Source organism: Callospermophilus lateralis, chromosome 1 (assembly GCF_048772815.1).
Source record: "Callospermophilus lateralis isolate mCalLat2 chromosome 1, mCalLat2.hap1, whole genome shotgun sequence".
Classification (NCBI taxonomy): Eukaryota; Metazoa; Chordata; class Mammalia; order Rodentia; family Sciuridae; genus Callospermophilus; species Callospermophilus lateralis.
In genome coordinates, this window is record NC_135305.1 from 196,226,258 (window position 1) to 196,249,385 (window position 23,128).

General features: G+C 37.5%; 1 protein-coding gene across 3 annotated transcripts in view; it reads left to right on the plus strand.

The window, feature by feature from the left end:
• The first annotated feature begins 245 nt into the window (after positions 1-245).
• Cnot10 (CCR4-NOT transcription complex subunit 10) overlaps positions 246-23,128 on the plus strand; it is a 65,161-nt gene continuing 42,278 nt past the window's right edge. For 2 of the 3 annotated variants that reach the window (XM_076868819.1, XM_076868828.1), the window contains exons 1-7: positions 246-524; positions 7,804-7,898; positions 8,826-8,987; positions 12,532-12,682; positions 16,622-16,764; positions 19,969-20,055; positions 20,765-20,848. In XM_076868819.1, the coding sequence (XP_076724934.1) occupies positions 503-524; positions 7,804-7,898; positions 8,826-8,987; positions 12,532-12,682; positions 16,622-16,764; positions 19,969-20,055; positions 20,765-20,848 (744 nt within the window). In that variant the 5' untranslated portion in view covers positions 246-502. The remainder of the gene's footprint in view (positions 525-7,803; positions 7,899-8,825; positions 8,988-12,531; positions 12,683-16,621; positions 16,765-19,968; positions 20,056-20,764; positions 20,849-23,128) is intronic. The other variant, XM_076868838.1, reaches the window with a different exon arrangement.

Sequence of the window (23,128 nt, forward strand, 5' to 3'; positions counted from 1 at the left end):
CAAACAAAATTTTAAAAATTAAAAAATAAGCAACGGAGAGTTTGGCACAGCTGCTTTCGCTTCTACTTGGCACACTTGCAAGAGATGTGAGCTAGCGCGCGCACGTCATGTCGGGTCGCGCGCCCGCCCCGCCGGGGGCGGGGCGAGAAGGGAACGCCAGCGTGGAGCGGGGCCATCCCCAGTTCCCACGCTGGCGTTGCAGGCGCGGTTGGACGCAGCCCCCGGAAGTAATGTGTACCCGGACGCCGTAGGGCGGAAGCTGCGGATGGCGGGAGGCAAAGGTACAGGCGGGGCGGGGACGCTGTTCCTGTTGCTAGACGACGCGAACTAGCCCTCGTCACTTCCTCAGCCCGCGGTCGGCCCACTCCCCTGGCCGGAACAAGGGGGCCCGGAACTGCGGTGGGCTCAGAGTTGACCTCGGAGGTCCAGGACAGCGGCCAGCCCGGCGGCGGGAGTCGGGGCCACGCCACCTGCAGGGAAGAACCCGAGCCGAGGAGGGAAGATGGCTGCAGACAAGGCTGCAGGTGAGGCGTCGGCGCCGGGTGCTGTGAGGCAGCGGGACGCGCGGGGGTGTGCAGATCCTGCGCGCGGAGTCGGCGGCGCCCGGGGTGGGGACTAGGGGGTGGGAATTCCAGGACGACTTGACTTGGGGGCGTGCATTTCTTTCCTCCAACCTCTGCCTCTCGGTGGCTTACGTGAGTCTTTGGGCCCCAGGTCCAATAGTTTTCTACTCTAGCGAAGCGTGAAACCCCCTACTGACCGCCTCTGCCCTGGGTCTCCAAAATAACTCTGGCCTAAATGTCGTAAATTTATTTTGCCGCTTCAGACTTTTCGACTTCCCAATGAGAAAGACAGACGAAGGATTTCGTCCCGGTGTACAAGGTGCATTTATGTCACCTGGGCTGTTTCAGCCACTTGAGCGATATCCTGTGGAACTAATAGTGAAAACCACTGTTTAAATAGGCATGATGTTTCAGTGTCTGTGCTGATACCTTCTGCTCAGGATCTGTTTTTCTCCAGTTCCTCAAAGGTTAATTATGTAATCTCGATTTTATTGATGAATTATTTTCCCCGTCTTATAATCTTCCTCAGTAAGGAATATAAAACTTTTTTCCAGGCAATTTCTACAAAAGTCAGGCACATGTTTCCTGCAAGAAACTAATAGTCTCTGTGGCATCGAAGTTTCATTGGAAGGAGTTTAAGCGACAGAACTTAAAAGTGGTCACCACACTTTTTTTATTTTTTATTATTATTTTAGTTGTAGATGGACACAGTACCTTTATTTTATTTATTTTTGTGTGATGCTGAGGATCGAACCCAGTGCTTCACACGTGCTAGGCAAGCGCTCTACCATTGAGCCATAACCCCAGCCCTCACCACACTTTTTTACAGTGCTGTTTGATTTAAGAAAAGAAAAAAATCTCCCTGCACACTATGGCTCATGCACAGTAATTCCAGTTACTTGGGAGACTAGAGCAGGAGGATAGCAAATTTGAGGCCAGTGTCTGAAATTTAGTGAGACCCTTTCTTAAAATAAAAAAAAATTAAAACCTAGCCATGTAGCTCAGTGGTAGAGCATCCAGATTCAGTCCACAGTACTGCAAAAGGGAAAAAGAAATCTAAATGGCTGTAGATTTTAGAGGGTCCTTACCTCAACAACTGACAAATAAACTTTGATTTGAAATACAAGTCAGCTGACCCTAATACAGGAACAGATGATAGGTCTCCATAGCTGATGTCCTATCTCAGTGGTAGAGCATGCACAAGATCCTGAGTTCAATTCCCAGCACCACTACCACTACCCCCCCCCCCGCGAAAATTTATAGAGAATCTCTTCATTAATCTGCTAAGAAGAAAACAGGAAAATGATTTAAAAAGTGAGGGTAGTAGCATGAGCTATAGAATTTTAGATAGGTTGGTCAGAAAAGGCCTGAGGAAATGATAATTGAGCAGAATGAAGAATCGAGCCATATCGAATAGGGAGAGATAAATGAGGAGGAAAGTTACAGAGAAGTGTGTCCAAGATTGGACAAGGGGACCAACATCCTCCTTTTTAGTTTAGGACCATACCTCTGTTCCCCAAGTTTACCATTCCTACCTGCCCATCCCATTGCACTTACTTGACCAGACTCATCCTTTTAGACCTACAACCCATCCACTTTTCAAGTCCTTCCTCAATTTAAAAGCCTTCTGTTGGTGAATTCATTCATAAATAGTTAGTGTAGGCACTGCCTTAGGTGTTGAAGAAATGGATGTAACGCAGTACCTGCTTATGAAAACCTGCTCTTTATTCTGTTAGAGACAGACCTATCATATTTACATTTACATTGTGAGAGCTGTGTAAATCTATATATTTGAAGAATAAGGTCCTTTGTGATTGGGGGACTATTTCTTTTACAGTTTTAAGTTTATAGGCCACATAATAACAAACCGTTCTGTAGATAGTAAAGTTGAATTTGTGTGGATAGTAAAGTTGAATTTGTATAAAGTAGATGAATGTTTAGTGTCATTCCATTAATTCTCTGCTCCTTTCCATCTCCATTTCACCTGGTGTGGTTGTAACCTTTATCTCTTAATGTGGTGTTTCTCATTAAGTAGCCTTCTCCTTGGTTCTTGTCTTTTCTTATTGAATCCATTCTCTTTGTTGCCGCACTCTTATTTTTTTCCCCCAAAACAATCATTGGATGATGGCATTTCCCTGCCTGTAAATGTTCTAAGATTGTCCCATCTTTTAGGCATTAAATCCTTAATCTTTAATGTGGTTTATGAGCTTCTTTAGAGTCTCTTTCCAGCAGCTTTTTTTTTTTTTTTTTTTTTAACTCATCAAGCTCTTCACACCAGACTGACTCTCTTATGAAGTGTTCTGTTCTTTTGAGCTTCTGAACTGCAATAACCTTCTTCTCCATTTGGTGAACACTTTCCTCATTTAGAGTCTGCCTTACATGCTGCTTCCTCTTTGAGTTCCTGAGATCAGGGTCCTTGTCATGGAGGGTCTTGTTCATTAGGTAACAAAAGAGGGCCATGAAAGGATTTAAGAAGGTAAGTGACCAAGATGCTAGGAACTTAGTATAGATCATTTGCCTAGCATATGCAAAGCCCTGAGTTTTATTCTCAGCACCACAAAAAAATTTTAAAAATAAGAAAAAGGTAAGTGACTGGATCACACTGTGTGTGGTAGAAGATGAATTTAAGTAAAGCAAGACTGAAAATGCAAGACCACCTGAGACCAGCTAATACTGTGTGGTATTGTATTCAGCCTTCTTTGCAAGCCACTACTTTAGGCACTGGGCAGGAAACAAGACAAAGTCTATATCATAATGGAGTTTATTAAGTAGTATGAAAGAAAAACATGACTGAAAATGTGGCTGCCCAAATTTAGACTTTCAGTTTCCAAAACAGCTAATTAAACCTCTTTTCTTTACAAAGTATCCAGCCTCAGGTATTTTGTTTTAGCAATGGAAAATGGGCTAAAAAAAGATAGAAGATAACTGAGAGCAAGGACCTCATTTTTTAGATTGATTGATTAGAGAAGGGCTCTCAGAGGTGATATTTTGAAGAGAGACTATAATGATAAAGAACTATGTGGGTAGAAGGAGCAAGAAATATACAACACTCTCGATTGGAAAATGTTTTAAAGAACAGCAAGAAGATCTCTTGAATAGAAGCTCCCTGAGGAACTTTTCTATGTGTAGCATGAGAATGATAATAATGCCTACCTTACAGAACTGGTAAAAGGTTAAATAAAATCATTTCAGGCACTAATATTTTTAAATGCTGGCTAATATTACTTTAGAATCATGGTAGGATGTTCAAAGGCAAATGTGGAAAATGAAGTTTAGAGTAAAATTAGCAGACTTTGGTACAGTAGACGAACAGAAAGCTGTGCTCCTTGGGAAGGGGTCTTATGTGAGTAACTCAGCATCTTCGTTTGTGAAATGGGAATCCTAATAGCCTTAACCTCAAAGGATTGTAAATTGTGAGGATCAACCGATGAAAGGTTTGTATTTCAGCCCATGTCCTCTTGGAGGCAGAACCCAATTTTTTTTTTTTTTTTTTTTTTTTGGAAGATGCAAATCCAGAGTACTGAAAGTAAGGGAGAGAAGTAAGGTGAAGGGTGATGCAGATCACTTGCTTGTGGTATTTTTCTGGAAGGTTTTTTGAGGAGAAACTTCAGTGCATAGAAGAGAGAAAGGAGGGATGATTTACTTATCCAGCTTCCTCCTGTTTCTTTTTCCCAGTTAGTTAAAACTCATCCCAGTTCACCCTTTCTGGGTTGTATGGCTTCTTGGAGCTGGATTAGGCAGCAAATCCCACACCCAAAGTTGTATTTCAGCCAAGTTCTAGAGGGAGAGGTATCCCAAAGTAGAGGGGCACCAACCACAGACAAAGAGTGAAAGAAGCAGTATAAGGTTCACATTTATTTTCCTGTATCACATAGAAGAGTGGAGTGAAACCAGTATCATTTTGTTGACTAACAAAATACCAACAAACTTGTAGGATGACTTGTTTGACTTTACTTTTTATGGTTATTTGAAAGGAGGAAGTAGCTGGAGCTGGGACACAAAATCCGAGGTTTTAAGTTGCCAGAGAATTTGGACTATTAGGATGGCTTAATAAGAAAAGGTTGGGGCTATAGAAGATAGTTTCTTTGGTTGTATGTTATTTCTCTGTGCTATGTAGAAGTCAGCCATTTATATGTGGGGTTTTGATAAGTTGTTTCTTCTTCAGGTTATAGAAACCACATGTGAGCCAGGCGCAGTGTCACACACTTGTCATCCAGGCTACTCCAGGGGGTTGAGGGTGCTGAGGTAGGAGAATTGCAAGTTTGAGGCCAGCCTGGGCAACTTAGACCCTGTGTCAAAATTTTTTAAAAGGGCTGGGGATACAACTCAGTTGTAAAGCACCCTTGGGTTCAGTCCCCAGTACAAAAAAAAGGAAGAATGAAAGAAACCACATATGAAGTATGTTAACCTCAGGTGTCTTAACCTTAACTTATATGGGGACTTTAATGAGCCTGAATTATTTTTATTACTATTTTGGAAAGGAATGCTTCACAAAAAGTATTATCAATATTGTGTGGCAATAGCAGTTGATTCCTTAGGTCTTTTCACATTTCCTTTTTCTTTGGAAATTCTTTTCTTTAACATCTGGGGCCATAGTTTGACTGCATAGGTTATAGTTATCCTCCAATCAAATTTGAATTGTTAACATTCTGTATTGGAATGTACCTGTGCTTTCAGTTAACTGACTTTCTCAGTTTTGAAAAAGTGGTGCATTTCTTGTCTACATTGTTGAAACCTAGAGGAACTAACTCTTTGGTTAGAAATGAAGTCTATTGGCTTAAAGAGTGTCAAGGTTTGTGGGTCGAAGAGCTCTGCACACCTAGAAGGTCAGCCATGTTTGTTAAGCCAGAGTAGAAGGAAAGTGAAGCTTATGGATGAACGGTCATATACACTTTCAATTGGTAATGGAGACTACTTTTGGACAAATAAAGACACATTGTGGAATTATGTGCAGACTCTATCTGGTAAGAAGTCAGCAGTTATAAATAGTGAATGTTTTAAAACATTTGAAAAACTGATTACAAAAGTTAATACCCATTTCTTACAGAAAACTTGAAATGTGTACAAACATAATAAGGAAAAAATGGTAATCTTACTGAAGTGTATTTTTTAAAGTTTTTATCCTGAAGTAAAAGAATGTAGGTAAAATAATGATTAGTTTACATGTAAAAGTTCTCTGAAATGTAAATTAAAATGGGGCTTGTAGAGTCTCTTGTCAGCCTTAGAGTCCAGCTTGTTTGTATTGAAATTGGCTTCTTTCTTTTCTTGGAGAATTTTAGGAGACTTTTACATTTCCTAGGGAATAATGAGAGCTGTAGTTAGTTGTGCCACTCTGCTTTAAGTAGAAGTCTAAAATCTTCAGTTCCCTAGCAGATTGTTGGGTATGTTTCCCTTTGATCTCTGTTTCTAAGTCAATCTAATAATTGGGCCCAGACATCCCATTAAAGAATGAGGTTTAATTTGGAGAGCATATGTTTTAGAAGGTGGTATGGAGATAACTGGATAGCCAACCAAGAATTGTGTGCATTTAGTTTCAATTTATTACCCTTCCATATGGGGGAAGATCACTTTTTTATGTGGTCCTAGGAATTGAGCCCTGGGTCTTATGTGTTCTAGGCAAGAGCTCTAACACTGAGCTACACCCAAGTCCCTGAATACCATTTTTAATTATTATGTTATTGGTGTATTTTAAGCATACGTAATAGTGGGGTTTGTTGTTACTTGTCATACATGCAAATAACAAAATTTTATCATTTTTATTTTCCTGTCTGTTACCTTTCCTTCCCCTTCTCCAACTTGTAATACACCTGCCTTAGACTCCCAAGTAGGCTGGAATTATAGAACTGTGCAATCGTGCACATTTCAGTATCATTAATCTTTAATCAGGATGCATATAGACATTTAATTGAGTTAAGGAAACTGTGAATTGTTGACTTTTAGATTTTTTTTGGGGGGGGGAGGGGTACCAGGGATTGAACTCAGTGGCACTTGACTGCTGAATCACATCCCCAGGCCTGTTTTTTTTATTTTTTTTATTTTATTTTATTTTATTTTGTATTTTTTATTTAGAGACAGTGCCTCGCTTTTGCTGAGGCTGGCTTTGACCTCCTCCTCCCTCAGCCTGCTCAGCAGCTGGGATTACAGGCATGCGCCACAATGCCCAGCTGACTTTTAGATTTCTAAGCCTGTTGAAGCATTCTTTGACTAGAAATTAACTGTGAGCACTTATTTGTATCATTTTCTAACTGTTAAATGTTACTGCTTCCCACTTAAGATTACAAACCTCCTGAAGTCATTATGGGTGTATTTGTAATTTCCTTCTATCTCCAGGACCTGGCATAGTTTCTTGAATATATCAGATTTTTTAATATTGCTGAGTGGTGGATCTAATTTTGTTTAATATTTATTTTTTAGTTTTAAGTGGACACAACATCTTTATTTTGCATTTATGTAGTGCTGAGGATCAAATTCAGTGCCTCAAGCATGCTAGGTAAGCACTCTACCACTGAGCCACAGTGCCAGCCCCCGGATCTAATATTTTTAAGGGAGCATATTCTCAGCCTGAATGTCTCTGTCAACAGCTTGTAGTTCTTACTTCAGTAGGCATGCAGGTTTTTATTGTATTCTACCATTGCCAAGGAGGCATTTTCAAGTTTTCCAAAAAGTGGCTTCACATAACACTAATTAGCCAGTGTTGAGGGAGTTCTAACTTTGACAACTTGATTACAAATAGAATGAGGGGAATGTGGCTGGGGATGTGGCTCAAGCGGTGGCATGCGTGCGGCCCAGGTTTGATCCTCAGCACCACATACAAACAAAGATATTGTGTCTGCCGAAAACTAAAAAATAAATATTGAAAAATTTAAAAAAATATATTGAAAAATTAAAAAAAATATATAGAATGAGGGTAGGCTGGAGTTGTAGCTCAGTGGTAGAGGAGCACTTGCCTAGCACATGCGAGACCCTAGGTTTGATCCTCAGCACCACATAAAAATAAATTCATAAAATAAAAAGTATTGTGTCCATCTACAACTAAAAAAAAAAAATTAAAATTAAAAAAAAAAAAAGAATAGGAAGAGGGGTTGGAGGTACAGCTCAGTGATATAGCACATGGTTAGCATGCTCAAGGCCTGGTTTCATCCCCAGCACCACGAGAGAGAGAAATACGGACAAATTCATTGTACAGCTTTCATTTCTAAAAACAACAGTAACAAAAAATATAACACTTTTATGTTTGCAGATCAGGGATCAGAGAAACATGAAGGAACTGGTCAGTCCTCTGGGATCACTGATCAAGAGAAGGAATTATCCACCAGTGCTTTCCAGGCTTTCACAGTAAGAAATGGCTTCTCTTTCAATCTGCTCAAATTGACTATCAACTATGAATATTTTCACAGTGAATTTTTAAATTTATAAATTTTTTTCCTGTAATAATTGAGTTAAGGTTAGAGAGAAGTAGGTTTAATTTTACAACATTTTAGAGCTTAACTAACTATGGTAAAAGGAATGGAAGTAATTTTAGCCATTCTCAAGCTTTTGTGTTTTCTTAAACATGTTTTAACTCTCGCTCTGTTGTTTTTTAAGTCTTTTAAATTTAATTTTTATTAAATTTAGATTTGTAAATATGTTGGTCAGTCTTTTCATTCCACTACTCTGTTCAATTCTTTGTCTTGAATGTACTTTAAAGTGGAACCCCCAAAATTTATTGTCAGAATTTTAGCTTTTCTGACCTTAAACAATAAGAAAGAAAACTTTATTTGATATTAGGATGTGTATATATATGTATATAAGTCAAAGAATTTGATACTGGCATATTCAAAGTGTATTTACTAGAAATTAAAATTTGAAGTAATTTTATTACTTTTCTTGCCTAGACTTAGTTATTTAACCCTGCTACCAATACATACCAGTATATCTAGTAAGTACATACATATGTTGTTGGTATAATGTGTCAGTGTCAGAGTTTGAGTCCTAGGAAATGTAGATTCTTTTTTCTTTATTTTTAATTTTAATTTTTTATTTGTTCTAATTAGTTACACATGTCAGTAGAATGCATTTTGACATTGTACACAAATGGAGTATAGATTCATAATTGACATGAATATTGCTTTATCTAATGACTTTAATTAGTATATTTGGGGGGGACTCTATTTTTTTAAGAATTTTTAAAGTAAAACTTAGTGAAATATATTTGGAAATAATGTTCTTAAAGCTGGTATGTAATTTTGTGTGTGTATGTGTGGTTTTTTTTTTTTTTTTTAGTCTGGAAATTATGATGCCTGTCTGCAACACCTTGCCTGTCTACAAGATATAAACAAAGATGATTATAAAATAATTTTGAATACAGCAGTAGCTGAGTTTTTTAAAAGTAACCAAACAACAACAGATAATTTGAGACAAACACTTAACCAGCTGAAGAATCAGGTGATACACAAATGAATTTAACTATAAGAAAGTATTGTGTTAATTTGCAAAATACAAATAGTTAAGGAAAACAAATGTGATTTCTTGTCTTATATTGCCAGCACAATTTCTAATGTATCTGAAGCATTTGTCATTATTAATTTTATTTGTATAAAATTATTCCAGGAAATTAAAGGTATGTTGTATTTTTTTCTTTTTAGTTTTTAATTAACTTGAACAGAGTAGACTAATATACCAAATTTAAATGAGCTTTGGGATTTTAAGAAAGAATTCAAGTAGAACTATATGAAGAATCTTAGCTCCTGAGTGTATTTTTTTTTTAATTAATGTATCTTTGGAATCTGTTTAGCCTCTATCTGGGTTGTATCTTTATATACATATAAAGATTATATATATATATATATAGAGAGAGAGAGAGAGAGAGAGTGTATGTGTATATGTAAGGATGTATCTTTATATATATAAAGATATTTATATAGTATATATGTGTGTATAAATTATAATGTCAAATTGTTTTAGTATTTTGTATCAGTAGGTGATTAATTAATAATTGGTTTGGGCTGGAATTGGTCAGTGTTCTGGTCATAACAGCAGTATTTATCATATCCCATCACAGGGCTAGATCATTGATATTAAGAGGGATAATACTGGTGGTACTGATAAGGTCAGCTAGCCATATATGAAGTACTGTGACAGGGCTCTGCTAAGAACTTGTATGTAATGTCTCATGTATTATTCTCAATAGCCCTGTTAAATAGCTTCCCTCCCCCACCTGCCTCTCTCCCTCCCTCCCTCCCTCCCTCCCTCTCTCCCTCCCTCCCTCCGTGTGTGTGTGTGTGTGTGTGTGTGTGTGTGTGTGTGTGTGTGTTTGTTTTAAAATGGGTAGGAAAGTTTAAGGGACAGATAGCTATGTAAATTTAAATTGTCAGACAATTTACCAAGTTTTTTAGGCACTAGAGCTACATAAACCCAATTCCGTTTTTACTTTGAAGCTGGTGTTTTTAATTACTGCTAAATGCTACAGGGTGCCTTTCCCCCCCCCCCCCAGGGTATCTTAAGATCCATTTGAGCTGCTGTCCTACAATAATGAGTACTTTTTATACTGTATAGTATTGTCCTAAAATATGGTGCACTGAGAAATAAGTGATTCCTTCGGGTTCTTCATAATTCTTTATTAGGATTAAAGTCATTTCTAAGTCCTGTTAAAAGTTTTCAACAAAGCTGTGTGTGGTGGCACATACTTATCATCCCAGCAGTTCAGGAAGCTAAGGCAGGAGGATTACAAATTTAGGCTAACCTCAGCAACTTAGCAAGACCCTATCCCAAAAAATGAAAGGGACTGTGGACATAACCCAGTGGTAGAGCACCTGTGATTCAATCCCCAGTTTAAAAAAAAAAATTTTTTTTTTCAATGAAAATGAGACTACTAGCCAACATTGAGTGAATGCTTCCTTCATACCAGATTCTTTATTCAGTGCTTTTTATGTCTTATTTCATACAGTCCTCATATTCAACCCTTGAGATAGGAACTTGTTATTTCATCTTTAACCTTGGACTATAGGAAGTTTAATAATTTTAAATTTGGGGCTGGAGATGTGGCTCAAGCGGTAGCGTGCTCTCCTGGCATGCGTGCGGCCTGGGTTCGATCCTCAGCACCACATACAGACAAAGATGTTGTGTCCGCCAAATACTAAAAAATAATAAAATATTAAAAAAAATTCTCTCTCTCCCTCTTTCTCACTCTCTCTCACTCTTTCTTTAAAAAAAAAATAAAATAAAATAAATAAATAATTTTAATTTTGTACAGCTAGTAAGGGGAGGAGCAAGATTTTAAGAGCAAAGTTTGAACCAGGCTGTCTTTCTAACTGCTTCTAGTCTTCATAAATTTGTACATTGTCAGGTTTCATTATTACTCCAGTATTAGTACCCAGATTATCTTGGCTGATAATAGGTAATGCACAGTATGGCCCATAAATAGTTTTTTCTGCAAAAGATTTGTTTGGTCTTGGAGTACAAGGTCAGCCTTGAAATTTTTTTTTTTTTTTTTTTTTTTGGTATAATAAGAGCTCCTAGAATAAGAGGCATGGTGACAGCATATGCCTGAAATCCCAACTACTCTGGAGGCTAAGACTGAGGAGGATCACCAAGTTTGAGGCCAGCCTGAGCTCTCAAAAAGATCTGGGGTCATAACTCAGTAGTAGAGAAATTGCCTGGCATACACAGGCCCTGGATTCAATCCCCAGCAACAAACACACACACACACACACACCCCTGAAAATATACTTCTAACTATATAGTGTTGGATAAGATAAGATTACTGTGCTCATTTCCTTATTTATAAAGTAGAAATTATGATATCTGTGTTCTGGAGGTCTGGCAAGGATTAACCTATAAAAGTGATTTTTTTTTCCTTGTTTTTTTTTGGGGGGGGGCGCAGTAGGGGGGTTATTGGGCATCTTACCCAGGATCTCGCACATGCTAGGTAATAAGCAGTCCACCACTGAGCTGTATTCTCATCCCTAAAAGATTTTAATGTGGCAAGCCTGACACATAAATGGTAGCTATTGTTTTTTAATGTGTAAATTTTATATTTTTAGAAAATGGAATCAAATTATGCACACTGCATAGCATTTTATGGGAAAGATCATTTTGAGTTTTGTCCACTCTCCATGTAGCTTTTTTATTATTATTATTTCTTTTATTTTTTAGTTGTAATTGGATACAATACCTTTATCTTATTTATTTTTATGTAGTGCTGAGGATCAAACCCAGGCTCGCGCATGTGCTAGGTGAGTGCTCTACCACTGAGCCACAACCCTAGCCCCTCTATATAGCCTCTTATTACTCATGAGGCTAGAAAGTTGAACTGCTAATAAATGGAACATATCTTCACAATGCCAAGGAAGAAAACTGCCTGATTCTTAACAAAGTCCCATTAGAACAACTGATGTAACAGAATTTTACTCTGTTTGAAACAGATGAGTAAAATAATTTTTAGCATAATTATTGTTGATAGTGTAGAAAATTCAAATAAGAAATATGGTTGGGGAGCTGGGGATTTAGCTTAGTTGACAGAATGCCTGCCTAGCATTCACAAGGCCCTGGGTACAATCCCCAGCACCACCAAAAAAAAAAAAAAAAAAGAAAAAAATATCGTGGGACTGGGGTTGTGGCTCAGAGGTAGGGTACTTGCCTAGCATATTTGAGGTGCTGGGTTCAAACTCTAGTACTCTTAAGAGAAAAAGAAATGTTGACCTATGTTCCTATTTTTTGTTGTTTTGACTATACTGGGGATGGAACCTAGGGGTGCACTAACACTGAGCTATGTTCCCAATCCTTTTTATTTTGTGAGACAGGATCTCACTAAGTTGTTCAGGCTGGTCTTGAACTTGGTGATTCTCTGGCCCCAACCTCCTGAGTAGCTGTGATTATAGGCATGTGCCCCTGTACCTAACTCTGTGTTCTTATTTATTCATATAAATTCTTTCACAATTGCTTTTTATTTTCTTGCTGTTGAACATATTTTCCATTGGTTGTTTTATAGGTACACTCAGCTGTTGAAGAAATGGATGGATTAGATGATGTTGAAAACAGCATGCTGTACTATAATCAAGCAGTCATTCTTTATCACCTACGGCAGTATACAGAAGCAATATCAGTTGGTGAAAAACTTTATCAGTTCATAGAACCTTTTGGTATGTTATCTGTCAAGTCACAAATTTTCTTCTCATACTTATAAAATTTTCTGGTATTTTTACCTAGATAATATTTTATAAGAGAATCACATGACATTATTTAAAGAAAAAAGAAACTTAATAGAATAGATAAAAATTATGTGACATTTAAATTATTCCGGGGTTATTTTTTAGCACCTCTTTCTAGTCAGTTTTTAAATATAACTGTTACAAATAGTATTGGAAAATGTTGGAAAGACTTTGCTGTTTAAACACTACCTTGGTGAACTGGATTCTTTTTTACCTTTGTGCTTAATTTAAAGGAGCATTTGGAATTTTAGAGGAGAGAATAGTATTTCATTTTTGTCTTGCTGACATTTTTGTAGGTAATCATAGGTAGTATAGAACTATGTGAGCTTTTTTGTTATCTTGACTAGCTATTATTGCTGACCTCAATCAAGTTAGAATAGTCAGAGCAAAGGAAAACAGCAGCATAAGGAATAGTCAACCCAGGGGGTCATTATTAGAGAAGCTATTGAGTTCCAGCTCATAAGCAGTCTGATGTCGTTTTGATTCACATTACCTTTTTTCCTCCAGAGTTCCTTTCTTTTAAATTTGTAATATAAGTGGGAATTCCTAATTTTGAACACCTAATTTCTGATGTGGTTACCACAGAACAAGTGGTAGGGTGTGAACATACTCCTGTGTGCTTTGAGAAGAGTTGTGGGGTCCTTTTTTGCTGACAGCTGTTTGAGTAGCTGGTTACTATGGCTCCAGAGGGCCATTTTGAGGGCCTTCTCTTCTTTCCTCCTATCCTGACAACTTGGTGATTGACCAGGCAGGCTGAGCAGGGGAGAGATCAAATAGGAAGGATTGTTTAAGCATCAGGTAGTTCCTTATATGTAGCTAATAGTCAAAGTTAACTTGTGTTTTTCTATAAAGCTGCGGTTATTTGTGTTTTGTAGAATTCCTGAAATAGTTAACAAAATTCTGTTAATATATATTGTAGCTGAAGAGAATACAGCAGTCAATAGTATTCAAATCCATCAGTTTTTTTGAAAATTATTATAATTTTTCTATCTTACTACTTTTTAAATTAAAAAAAAAAAAAAAAAAAAAAGCTGAGCTTAATGATGCATGCCTGTAATTCCAGCAGCTGGTGGAGGGGAGGGTTGAGGCAGGAGGATCGTGAGTTCAAAGTCAGCCTCAGCAATTTAGCAAGGCATTAAGCAACTCAGTGAGACTTGCCTCTAAATAAAATACAAGAAAGGGCTGGGGGGTATGGATCAGTAGTTATGTGTCCCTGAGTTCAATTCACAGTACCAAAAAATAATTTTTTTTTTTTTTTTTTTGGAGTAGTTTTAGGTTCATAACAAAATTGAGAGGAAAGTACAAAAATTTCCCATGTGCCTTCTTCTCCCACCCATCTATACCCTCTTCCACTGCCAGTGTGTCTCTATGGTAAATGTACCAGTAAATATGTTACAGTTGATGAAAGTAGGTAGATGCCGCAGTCTCTGGCTGGGCACAAATCACGAGTCTCCACACAGCTTGTAGATTCAAACAGCAATTCTTTATTCCCGAACTCACACCGGCCATCTACAAACACGCTCTGGGGGAATCCACGTTCTCTGCCCAAATCCACTTCTGCCCAAATCCACTACTCTGCCCAAATCCACTTCTCATGGGCTTCTGTCTCCCAAAATATACTGTCTGACCCTAAGCACTCAAGAGGAACTCAGCAGCAGGATATGCCCTATTCTAAAGAGGGAACACCCTAATCTCCTATTATGCTAAACTGCCCTATTCTAAAGGGGGAACACCCTAATCTCCTATTATGCTAAACCGCCCTATTCTAAAGGGGGAACACCCTAAACACGGATCCTGCCCTGGTCCTTGAGCAAGGTCACCTTTCAGAAGTCCTTCCACTAGACAGCATGGGAGTAAGCTGGCAAGGAATTTGTCATACCTACTTGGCTGATGGCTCCCAGCAGGTAGACACATCATAATCACACAAAGTCCATAGTTTACCTTAGGGTTCACTCCTAGTGCTATACATTCTGTGGGTTTGGATAAATGTATCCATTATAGTATTACTTAACATGTTTTTACTGTTCTGAAAGTTCTTTGTGTTCTCATTCACACACACATCCCGCCATTGCTCATTTTTGTATCATCTGCCATCTCTATAGTTTGACCTTTTCCAGAATATCAAAAATTGGAATTATATCTACTCATTTTCTATTTTTTTATTTGTTTGTTTGTTTGTTTATTTTGGTGGTACTAGAGATTGAACCCAGGGGTATTGTACCACTGAGCTAAATTTCCAGCCCTTTCTTTTTTATTTTGCTAAGTTACTGAGGATGGCCTTGAATTTACAATCCTTCTGCCTCAGCCTCTTTAGTTGCTGTGATTGCAAGCACCTCCCACCACACCCTGGTCCTATTCCGATATTTCATATAGTATATTTATCGTGCACACGACCCAATGCAATGGGACAGACAACGTTCTGGGATCTGGGGATATTGCCATGAGCAAAATTGGAAAAGTCTTTACCCTCATTAAGCTTAATTTGTAATGATAGAAAAAGCAATAGAATACATACACACACACACACACACACACACACAGAGTGAGGTAGTTGGGATGCTTTGTGAAGTAAAGCTAAAATTGGGTAAGAGTTTAGAGATGTTTGATTTTAGATAAGGTAATCAGACAGTTTCTGGAATAAGTCAGTATTTGAAAAGAAATCTGAATAAAGAAAGGTGACTCATGCAATTCTTGAGGAGGAAAGCATTTCAGCCAGAGGACATGAGGTGAGTGATGGTAAAAAGACAGCAGAGAGGCTATTGTGACTGGAGCTTAAGTGAGGAGAACCCATAGAAAATAAAGATAGAAGTAGCCAGGAGCACTAGTATCACAAGAAAAGGCAGGAGTAGGGGTAGTAGTCAGGGCAGAGCTGTAAAGCATTGTAAACTAGGTAATACATCTTCTGTCTTAGATGCGCTGAGGAATCCTTGGAGATGTTAATTTCAAATTTTAAATGGATTTCATTCTTTAAAGGCTTTTGAATTTTTCTGCTCTTGATTATAGCAGCTATCTTTTAGACTTTACATTTCCCTTTTATTTCCTTTTTTGGAAAGGAAAATAAAATAGTTTTGTGTCACACCAAGTTATCTTTTCTGTCTTCTTTATATCCTTCCTTTGAAGGCTTGTTTTTATATTTTCCTCTTGGCAGTCTGTTTTCTAATATACTGCAGTTCACACCTTGCATCCTTTATTTCTGCAAGCAATTGTTTCTTTTTTTCCATTTCTAAGAAAAGAAATCCATTTCATAAGAGTCATAGACCTTTTTAGTTAAAAGGGATTTGAAAACTGGGCAACAGTGGTGCACACCTGTGATGCCATCAGTTCATGAGGCTGAGCAGGAGGATCACAAGTTCAAGGCCAGCCTCAGCAACTAATTCAAAAACTTTTATAAAGGGCTGGAAATGTAGCACAGTGATAAAGCTCCATTCAATCCCTAATACCAAAAAATAAAAAAGGAAATTCAAGAGATCCTTGACTTCTTGCAGGTATTCTCCCATTTTGTAAGCCAGCCAGCTGAGATCTAAAAAGTTGAACAATTAGCAGAACAGGTACTGAAATTTGGATTTCTTCTCACCTGAAGTAATAATATTCTTCATTACATCTGCTGGTGTTTAGTGAATACTTTACCAAAGAAGATACAGTCCCTAAATCCCTGAAGTGAGAAGCCTTGAGATGCCTGATAGAATGGCATTGCTGCTATAGCAAATTGCTTTCATTCATGACTGTGGGTGAAGTGCATTCACTTGGGTAAATAAAGATTAGGGTTTTACTCTTTAGAGCTTTGTATCCTATTTTGGAGGGTGGTCTGAGATGTGTGCTTCCCTTTGGATTTCAACTTGACTTTTCTTGTTTGTTTTCTTTCCCCACCAGAAGAAAAATTTGCCCAAGCAGTGTGTTTTTTGCTTGTAGACCTATACATTTTAACTTACCAGGCTGAGAAAGCATTGCATCTTCTTGCCGTCCTAGAAAAAATGATTTCACAGGGTAACAATAACAAAAATGGGAAGAATGAGGTGAGTGTTCTGAGATAATCAGACTAAAATTTAAAAGTATGATTATATATGGTTTTGAAATATTATCGTAATAGCTTTATTGAGATGTAAATTACATAAACTGCCTTTTTTTTTTTTTAAGGTTCCCATTGTCCAGACACAGTAAACTACCATTTTAAAGTTCAGTGTTTTATTATCACTAATCTGAACATTTTCATCACCTGAAAAAGAAAACCTGTATTCATTATCAGTCACTCCATTTCCGCCTCCTCACAGCTCTGGCAACCACAACTCTATTTCCTGTATTTCCTGTCTCTCTGAATTTGCTTAGGACTAGACATTAGATATTAATGGAACCCTGTAATATGTGGTGTTTCATGACTGAGTTCTTTTCACTTACTATGTTTTCAAACTTCCCCTGTGTCATAGCATGTGCTTTATTCCTTTTTATTCCATATGAATGTTCCACATTTTTAAAAAATTATTCATCAGTTTATGTATATTTGGGTTGCTTCCCACTTTTTGCTAAAAATAATGCTACTGTGAACATACATAAATTTTTGTGTGAACGTGTATTTTCAGTTCTTTGAGGTATATATTTAGAGGTAGAATCACTGGGTCATATAGTGACTATATGTAGCCTTAGGAAAACTACCCGACTTTTCAAAGTGGCTACACTGTGTTATATTCCCACCAGTGATTCATGAGAATTATGATTTTTCCATATTCTTGCCAACACTTAATGTATCTTTTTTTATTTTTAAGAATTTCATTTTTAGTTATGGATGGACACAATACCTTTATTTTGTTTGTTTTTTTATGTGGTACTTAGGATGAAACCCAGTGCCTCATACATGTTAGGTGAGCACTCTACCACTGAACCACAGCCCCAGCCCCCACTTAATGTATCTTTAAAAAAAAAATTAACCATCTTAGTGGGTGCAAAGTGGTGTCTTATAGTTTTGATTTGTATTTCTCTACTAACTAAGGATGAATATTGAGCATGAACTGGGCAAGTGGCACATGCCTACAATTCCAGGCACTCAGGAGACCGAAGAATCACAAGTTTAAGGCCAGCTTGGACAACTTAGCAAGACCCAGTCTCAGAAGAAATCAAAAAGGAGTAGGGAGTTTCTCAGTAGTAAAGCACTCTTGGGTTCAATTCCCCAGTACCACAAACAAACAAAAATAATTGAGACAATGAATTAATCCATAATCTGAAGTTGGGCATTGTGAAGTATGCCAGTACTGTCAACTACTTGAGATGCTGAGGTGGGAGGACCACTTGAGCCCACGAGTCAGCCTGTGCAACACAGCCAGATCCCATCTCAAAAACAAAATCTTCATAATCTGAATAAACAGTGTAGCTATCATTAGAGAAAAATTTCATTATTTAAGTTCTTCACAAAGAACATACATTTCTTTAAATTAAGCTTTTCCATGTTCTGCAGAGAGACTTCAGTGGGGGAGAATCAAAGGAAGATCAGTAAAGAAAAGGCTCTAGGGGGAGGAAGGAGGGGAAGAAAAGGGGAAATACTGTGGAATGATATTTGCCAAATCATATTGTTATATTGTGTGCATGAATGAATATATAACAATGAATTCCACTTTTATGTACAAAATATAGAAAAAGAAAAAATATATATCCTCCTGGGCCCTGTGGCACATGCCTGTAATCCCAGAACTCTGGAGACTAAGACAGGAGTATCACAGTTCAAGGCCAACTTCAGCAATTTTGACCGTCTCAAAACAAAACTGTAAAGGGCTAGGGATATAGCTCAGTAGCGGGTTGGGGGTAGATCCTGGTCTTGTATTTCTTTTGTTTGTGTAGCTGCTTTTAAAGGAGCAGCTCTTTTTTGTGTTTCTGTTTCTACCCCTTGTTGGGTTTTTTTGTTTGTTTGTTTGTTTTGTTTTGTTTTGTTTTTAAGTGTTTGTAGGAAACAAACAAGGTATGGTCAGTACCTTTCTGCCTGTATCAGTTCTTGTGGTTTAAAAATAAATATCTAGCATGTTTTGCTTATTACAACTTATGTGTGTATATAAGGGGTTTCAGTTGTGTAATCATAAACATTCCTAAATATTGTGTAGTCAAAATATTTCATTTTATGGTCAGTACTTATAATATTTGCTAAAATATAATTTAGTTCAGCATATGCTTCCATGTTCTTCTATGTACTAGAGTGACAAAAACGGAACCACTGCAGTTCTTACTCTCAAGGATCTTGGGTAGGGAGACATAGATTGAGTAACATCAATTGATGAACAGGGAGGAAGGAGATTAGGGAATGTTTCAGAGACGTTCAGATGTTTGATTTGGACCTTGAATGATCTGACAGATGAAACAGTAGGGGCAAAGCAAGATAACAATTCTGGCAGGAAAAACAGCACAAAAATTATATCTGGTGTGCTACAGAAATTTCTGATAATAAATTGAGTAGTCCCTGAGAAATGTAATGGAAAGCAGCAAGAGTAGAGATGGATAGTAAGTATGGGTCATAGCCTGAAGAACTTTGAACACTTTTCTTGCAAGTTAGGATTTGGTGGTGTTGGCAGTGTCTATAGCAGAGAGTTTCTAAGAAGGAAGTGATATGATCTTGATTTTAGAAAAATAGCCTGGATAATAACCATGCTTTGGGGATTTAACTCAGTGTACTTAGGCCCTTTACCATTGAGCTACATCCACAACTCTTTTTATTTTTTATTTTGAAACTGTCACATTTAGTTGTTGGGACTCATCTCAAATTTGCAATCCTTCTGCCTCAACCTCCTTGGTTTCTGGGATTATAGGCATGCATCACTGATACTACCCGAGCTTTTTAAAAAGAGTTCATTATTATGCTCAACTGTGAGCTTCTCCTAAGTAGTTTTTTGGTGCATTTCAGACTACTGAACTTGAATCTTTTGGGAGTGGGACCTGGGGTTTTGCCTTTTGGGGGGAAGGGGGGAGATGGGTAGGGGGTCCTGGGTATTTCACCAGTGAGTTACACCCCCAGCCTTTTTATTTTTTATTTTGAGACAGGATTTCAATAAGTTGCTGAGGCTGTTCTCAAACTCGTGATCTTCCTGCTTCAGCCTCCTGAATCGCTAGGATTACAGCCCGTAAGCCACCACACTTGGCTTCATTTTTAAAATACTTTCTAGATGTTTATGTTAACTCACTTGGAATTTAGTTAGTTATGATCAAAAATATTTAATTTTGATTAACTTTGTTTCATCGTCCTGCAGACTGGTAATAATACCAACAAAGATGGATCTAATCATAAAGCTGAAAGTGGAGCTCTGATAGAAGCCGCAAAATCAAAGATACATCAGGTAGGGTAAATTTTAAAGGATACTTCTTCTTTATTTTCTTTTTGTAAATAATGAAACAGTGTGAAAAACCACTAAAAGCAGTGTATAACTCAATGCGCATATATTTATTTGGCTTTGAAAAGTTAGTTTAGAAGTACATTTATCCTTCCAAATACATTTTGCTTTAGATGATAGTATTATTCTACAAAAATTTGAGATATATGATCTGGAAATATACTGGATGATAAAATTAATTTGTGGAATTTTAAAAGTCACTATTAATTAACTGCAGATAAGAATTCATAAGATTTTTGGGGCCCGGGCTTGAGCTCAGTGGTAGAGCACTTGTCTCACATGCTTGAGGTACTGGGTTCAGTCCTCAGCACCACATATAAATAAATAAATACAGATATTGTGTCCATCTACAACTAAAAAAATTTTTTTTAACTTGTAAGATTTTTGCTTGGAACTCAAGTATAAATTTTATTTTATCATATTTTTAGTGTTTTGGAGTATATTCCAAGAGTTCGATTAAAATAGAATACTTACGAAAAATTTAAACTTGTCATTGCAAGTAACTGGTATAACTATATTGTAAATAAATGAATAAATAAATAAATATTTATTTTAATTTTAATAAAATTAATTTTAATTTCCTTAACTAGAAAGTAAAACTTTAGCACATGTGAATTATTCTTAGTTCTTCAATAGTATCATTTTTCTTTGACAGTACAAAGTAAGAGCTTATATCCAAATGAAGTCCTTGAAGGCATGCAAAAGGGAAATCAAATCAGTCATGAACACAGCTGGAAATGTAAGTTTCTTTTGGACTTTTTTCAGTTTTTGGCATTCTTATTTAGACTGCATAATTATCAGTTTTAAATAATTTATTTTGTGTTGGATGTATAGCTCAATGGTAAAGGACATGCTTAGCATGCGTAAGAACCAAATTCAAACTTGCACCAAATCAGTAATTTATCTTGGTCTATTAAGTAGACTATCAGATATAAACCTTGATATTATAGAGTTGGGAGGTAACAATTATAGTGTATGCATAGTTTAATATATTTTTCACTTAAAATTATATAACAGTTTGCTGGGTGCAGTGGCACACACCTGTAATCCCAGTGGCTCAGGAGGATTACAAGTTCAAAGCCAGCCTCAGCAACTCAGTGAGACCCTGTCTCTAAATAAAAGACAAAATAGGGCTGGGGATGTGGCTCAGTTGGTGTCCCTGAGTTCAATCCCCTGTATTCCCCCCACCCCCACCGTCACCCCTCCGAAAAATTATAACAGTTTGAGCCAGGCATGGTGGTGCATACCTGTTATCCCAGCAACTCTGGAGGTTGAGTGAGATAGGAGGATTGCAAATTCAAGGCCAGCTCAATGAGACTCTGTCTCAAAAAGTAAAAAGGGATGGAGGTGTAGCTCCGTGACAGGTAATATTCAGTCCCCAGTACCACAAAATAAATGAATGAACGAACGAACTTGGGTGGCAGGAGGGTGTATAACAGTAGTAGAAAACTTGTCTTGCATGTGCAAGGCTCCTGGTTTAATCCCCAGTTCTGCTAAAAATAAATTATAACGAGTATTTTCCCTTTGTGTGTAGCTTTCAAAACCTCCATTTAAAATAGCTGCCTAGGGCTGGGGTTGTGACTCAGTAATAGATCACTCGCCTAGCACGTGCGAGGCCCTGGGTTTGATCCTCAGCACCACATAAATAAATAAAATAAAGGTGTTGTGTCCAACTACAACTAAAAAATAAATGTTTAAAAAAATAAAATAGCTGCCTAGTATTCAGTGAATGGTTTATCACAATTTACTTAAACATTTTGCTAATATTAGGCATTTGTGTTTTTTGTTTATTTTTTCTTTGTTGTTGTTGTTGCTGGGTGTTTTGTTTGTGGTATCACATATCAAACCCAGTGGCACTTAACCACTGAGCCACATCCCAGCCCTTTTTCGGAGGGTGGATACTAGGGATTGAACTTGGGGCCACTTGACCAAAGAGCCGTATCCTCAGCCCTTTTTTTTTGAACTTTATTTAGTTGCACTAAGTTACTTTTGCACCTCAACCTCTTGAGCTGTTGGGATTACAGGTGTGTGCCACTGCGCCCAACCTCCCCAGCCCTTTTCATATTTTATTTTGAGACAGGGTCTTGCTAAGTTGCTTAGAGCCTTGCTAAATTGCTAAGGCTAGCTTTGAACTTATGATCCTCCTACCTCGGCCTCCCAAGCCACTGGATTACAGGTGTATACCACTGTGCCCCGCTAGAATTTTTAGTTTTATAGTCGAAACCTTTATTAAAGATTTAGCAGTCAAGTTATAATGAAAACCTGTCCCTTCCAAATGAGTTTTGGCTTGAATGATACCTTACATTTTTGACTTATACTAGAATATTTGAGCTTTAGTTACTCCTTTCTTCTATTCTCCTCACCATATTACTCTACTAAAAAACAATTTTTAAGGTGGTGTAGAAAAGAAACAAAACTGTAACCAATCTTAATGTTTTTAAGAAAACTGTAAATTTACAACTGAAAAAGCCAGAGAAGATACAGTTTGAAATCTCAGGCAGAATCCTGCCTAATGGCAGGCCCCTGGGATATACTCAATATATCCATAAATTATAAATTGTGAGGACAAGTATTGTAGAACAATTGAAGGTTAAGAAGGGAAATCCTAAATAGCTAGCTAGCCAGCCATTATCAAACTTTCTTTGTATTTAATCTTTATTTTTGATAAAAGGCATAACCCTGTCATAAAGGAAGCTATAGTCATAGTAGAGAGACAATGAAAATAAATAATTGGAATGCAGTACAGTAGTTATACCTGAATCTGGGAAAATGTTAGGAAGAAGTGCTGCCACCTAGAATAAGCTTTGAAAACCGTTTTCACCCCTGGAAATTCTGTACCTCTGGGACAGGACCAGGGGCTCTGCCCCAAACTCTTCCAGAGCAGTTAACAAAACCAGGTGGATGAGGAAGGAGTCACATGCTGCTAAGGTCGATGTGCCTCATAATGGTGGATGTGCCTCATAATACCGGAGGGTCACCAGAGGGCACCAGCCCATATAATGCTAAGAGGGCCATTGCC